The 3,590-nt window shown below is 41.9% G+C and overlaps 1 protein-coding gene across 1 annotated transcript in view; it reads left to right on the top strand.

Moving 5' to 3' along the window:
• The window catches only part of LOC104495427 (mucin-5B), a 42,009-nt gene that overhangs the window by 8,167 nt on the left and 30,252 nt on the right, over positions 1–3,590 (top strand). Inside the window, exons 8-13 of the mRNA XM_010138392.1 lie at positions 3–123; positions 878–995; positions 1,394–1,532; positions 2,060–2,161; positions 3,156–3,225; positions 3,472–3,589. Coding sequence (XP_010136694.1) covers positions 3–123; positions 878–995; positions 1,394–1,532; positions 2,060–2,161; positions 3,156–3,225; positions 3,472–3,589 — 668 coding nt within the window. The remainder of the gene's footprint in view (positions 1–2; positions 124–877; positions 996–1,393; positions 1,533–2,059; positions 2,162–3,155; positions 3,226–3,471; position 3,590) is intronic.

Here is a 3,590-nt window from a genome sequence, read left to right as displayed (position 1 = left end):
AGGAATGCCCAAACAACATGGAGTACATGGAATGCGGAAACTCCTGTGCTGACACATGCGCCGACCCAGAAAGGAGCAAGATTTGTAAAGCTCCATGTACGGATGGCTGCTTCTGTCCCCCTGGTAAGACAGGTCGCTTCTTCCAATGGGTCATGCATACCAAGGGACAAAGAGGGATGTTGTTCCCTTTCAGTTGGTGGCAATCCTCTTCTTCAACATTTTACACTAAAAGCAATGCACGACCTGTTTCTTCTAGCATAATTTAACAAGTTTCTTCTTGGAAGAACCACATCTCTAAAGATTCAAGATCCTGACTCTGGAGGAGAGGAGGGAAAGATTCCTAAGGACTAGACAGAAAAAAATGGTACAGATGTGGAAAGAGGAGAGGTAGATGTTACTGGACAGTAAGAATGCAGGTGAAGATGTCTGGTGAGGTGCCTCCCTGCCACGAGGTCTTGCTGTAGCTTAAGCCACACATAATATAGATGCAGTGTCAGGTGTGTGCATGTGTAAGTTTGCGTATGAAGCAGAGGCTAAGATGACGGTCTGGTTTCTGTTAGATTCACTATTAGAAACGGATGGATACTGGTTTACAATTCTTCTGGTCTGCGACTTGATAATCCCGCTTGCAGTGACAGATTTCAGTAATGTGCAGAGATATTTTCTGGGTTTTGCATTGCTTTCGTTTGAGCTCTGGTAAGAATTATTTCCCATTTCCACTTGAAAGGGCCTGGTGTGGTGTTTTCCTTAAAACATATCCCATTCATTTACACAACTGCTGAATACTCCAGAGGTTCTTTTCCTCACTCTAACCTTCCTTGATGCTTTTTCCCAGACTCCTCCAAAGAGATATTAACTAGCCAATGTGTCTGAACAGGAACTATCCTTGATGACCTTGGTGGCAAAAAATGCATCCCCAGAGACAGCTGCCCCTGTGTGTTTCAAGGCAAAGTCTACTCATCTGGAGGGACTTACTCCACTCCCTGCCAAAACTGGTACTGTTGTGAACTTAATCGCACTAACACGGCAGAGGCTTTTATTTCAGAGCACTGATGAGTTGCCTTCTGTTCGTTTCTCCTTTAATTTTTCCCTATTCCTAACATTTGTCTTAACTACTAATGCAAAACCTGGGTCTGAATTTCAACAGTGCAGGAAAACTTCAAGGTAGTCCCCAACCTCACATAGTCACCACCCTCACTTGGCACTGCCCGTAAAAACTGAGCTTGGGATCTTGGAATGCAGGAGGTCTATAAAGTCGATATAATAAGCAGCCGAATAACAATCTAAAAAGACAAAGAGGGTGTCATCAGTGCAGGTTCAGATACAGATCATATCTCACCTTTGCTCCTTTAAAGCTGTTTATTCCAACTGCTCCTTTTTGGGTCTTCTACAGCACTTGCAGAGGAGGCCACTGGAGCTGCATCTCTCTGCCCTGTTCTGGAAGTTGCCATATAGATGGAGGATTCCATATAACAACGTTCGATAATAAGAGATTCAATTTTCATGGCAACTGCCACTATGTCTTAGCTAAGGTATGAACAATCTCCTGTTTCGCTTCTACATCTCTTGAGCAGCGTGAAGTGTTCAGCAAAGCACTTCAACACACACTCAGTCTTAAACCCCTCAAAGTTTTCCAGTTGCAATGGACGGCAAGTCAATTGCTTGATGCTTAGCATCAAAGTTTTGCAGCTTCCACATAGTTTTATGTCTTTTTTTTTTAAATTAATTTTCTTAGTGGTTTAATTAGTGTAGATTTAAGCATTTCTTCTGAAGCTTTCTTCATGTATGACTATCAAAGGCAGTGGGTGAGCAAAAATTTCTGCAAAAAGATTTAACTCCGTGTGACTGTCCGCAAATATGCGATCCACACAGGTTGATAGCAAAGAAGCAGAGTGAAGAGCAAAGGCAGGAAATGAAATAAAGCGGTTTGAGTTGGAGATTAAATGCCCCAGCTCTACTCTTGTTGCATTTTGGCCTTTCAGAGACACCTTTCTGCTCTTCCAGCTGCCTTCCTGTAACACGCTAACAATGTCTGCACACCCCTTTTTTCACCCTTCAGAATACTGATGACACATTTGTGGTGATTGGAGAGATCATCCAGTGTGGGACATCAAAGACAATGACTTGCTTAAAGAATGTATTAGTCACACTAGGAAGAACTGTAAGTAACTTACTTTAATCAGTGACACATAATGTGTCACTTCTGTTTAAGGTCAAAGATGGGACTTCTCTAATCCCGTGAACTCGTTTTGGCCTGTGGCAGTCCTGAGACTGCAAGATTAACACCAGCAGATCATGTGGCACATGTTTTTATTGGTTTTATTCTAATTTCCTTTCCACTTCTTTTGGATTCTGGCTTTTCCATTTTCTTTAGAGGTAGATGGCTAAAAATTCTCCATGTCTCTTTTGCTCTCTTTCTCATGACTTCAAATTTTTTCACTTGTTTTGTTTTGGAAGATTGAGATTTCTACAAGAAAAGAAATTCCCCTTCTGTTTACAACAATTCTGAGTCCTGGGATTTTTCCTGATGCAATGAGAAAAGTAGCAGAATTTTCCAAATAATGCCAGAGGCTTGTCCTACTGAAGATTATGCCATGATTCAAACTGACTTCAGTGGCAGCTGAGTTAGGGCTGGTATTTATGCACTCCTGAAATAACAGATTCATTCTGTCCACCTGGTATTTAACTGATGCAGCCCTACCTTGTTAGGAGACCAAACACCCTAATCTCCTTCTGTAGTCAATAAAGGAAGATGGAGAACTTCAAAGGACAAGTCAGCCCAACTAAGGTGTGAGGCCCTCCTCTGGAGGGCCTGTCTCCCTCGGATAGCTCTCATTTTGGATATGTCACATTTTCAACTAGATACATCCAAACTGACACGTAACATCTGAAAAAGATAACTAACCTCTTAGGTACGTGAGAGCCCTCAGTTGAAGATGTTGCTTATGGAGAGAGTAACTTTTTGTTATGGCCTAGAGATTTGCTCTAAGTTACTCTACGACATCCAGACACGGAACTGCATTTCTCCCAGAGGTGATCGTGTTTTGAAGGCACAAATTCTTAATGATGAATGAAGCTTTTGAGGTTGCTGTGGTCTGTCTCATATCATGTGTATTCACTGCTGTGGGATTTTTCTTGTTTCTTTTTCCTTGTAGAGTATAAAAATATGTTCCTGTGGAAACATCTACATGAACAATTTCATTGTGAGGCTGCCAGTAAGCAAAGGTAAATGTCCTTCTTCACACCTTCTCCAAAGTAGCCTACGCCTATTTACAGAGGGATTCCTACTCCTTCCTCTGAAAAGAACATGATCCTCCTCATTGTTGGGTCCTTTGATGTAGGTAGATAATAGGTCTAGGACTCTCTGGGAATTCATGTCTTACACTGGATGCACTGGTACATGGCAGTGACTGTTTACTCAGCTTCATAAAGTATTGCATGTGCAGACATCTTTTTTTTTTTTCTCTTTAGATGGAATCACCATCTTCAGACCCTCCACATTTTTCATCAAAATCTTGACCTCAACCGGAGTGCGGATTCGAGTGCAAATGAAACCCCTAATGCAGCTCTCCATAACAGTCGATCATTCT

The sequence above is a fragment of the Buceros rhinoceros genome, unplaced genomic scaffold (genome assembly GCF_000710305.1).
Source record: "Buceros rhinoceros silvestris isolate BGI_N320 unplaced genomic scaffold, ASM71030v1 scaffold9706, whole genome shotgun sequence".
Lineage (NCBI taxonomy): Eukaryota > Metazoa > Chordata > Aves > Bucerotiformes > Bucerotidae > Buceros > Buceros rhinoceros.
The sequence above is the reverse complement of the archived record's forward strand: the minus strand, read 5'-3'. Positions and strand labels throughout refer to the sequence as shown.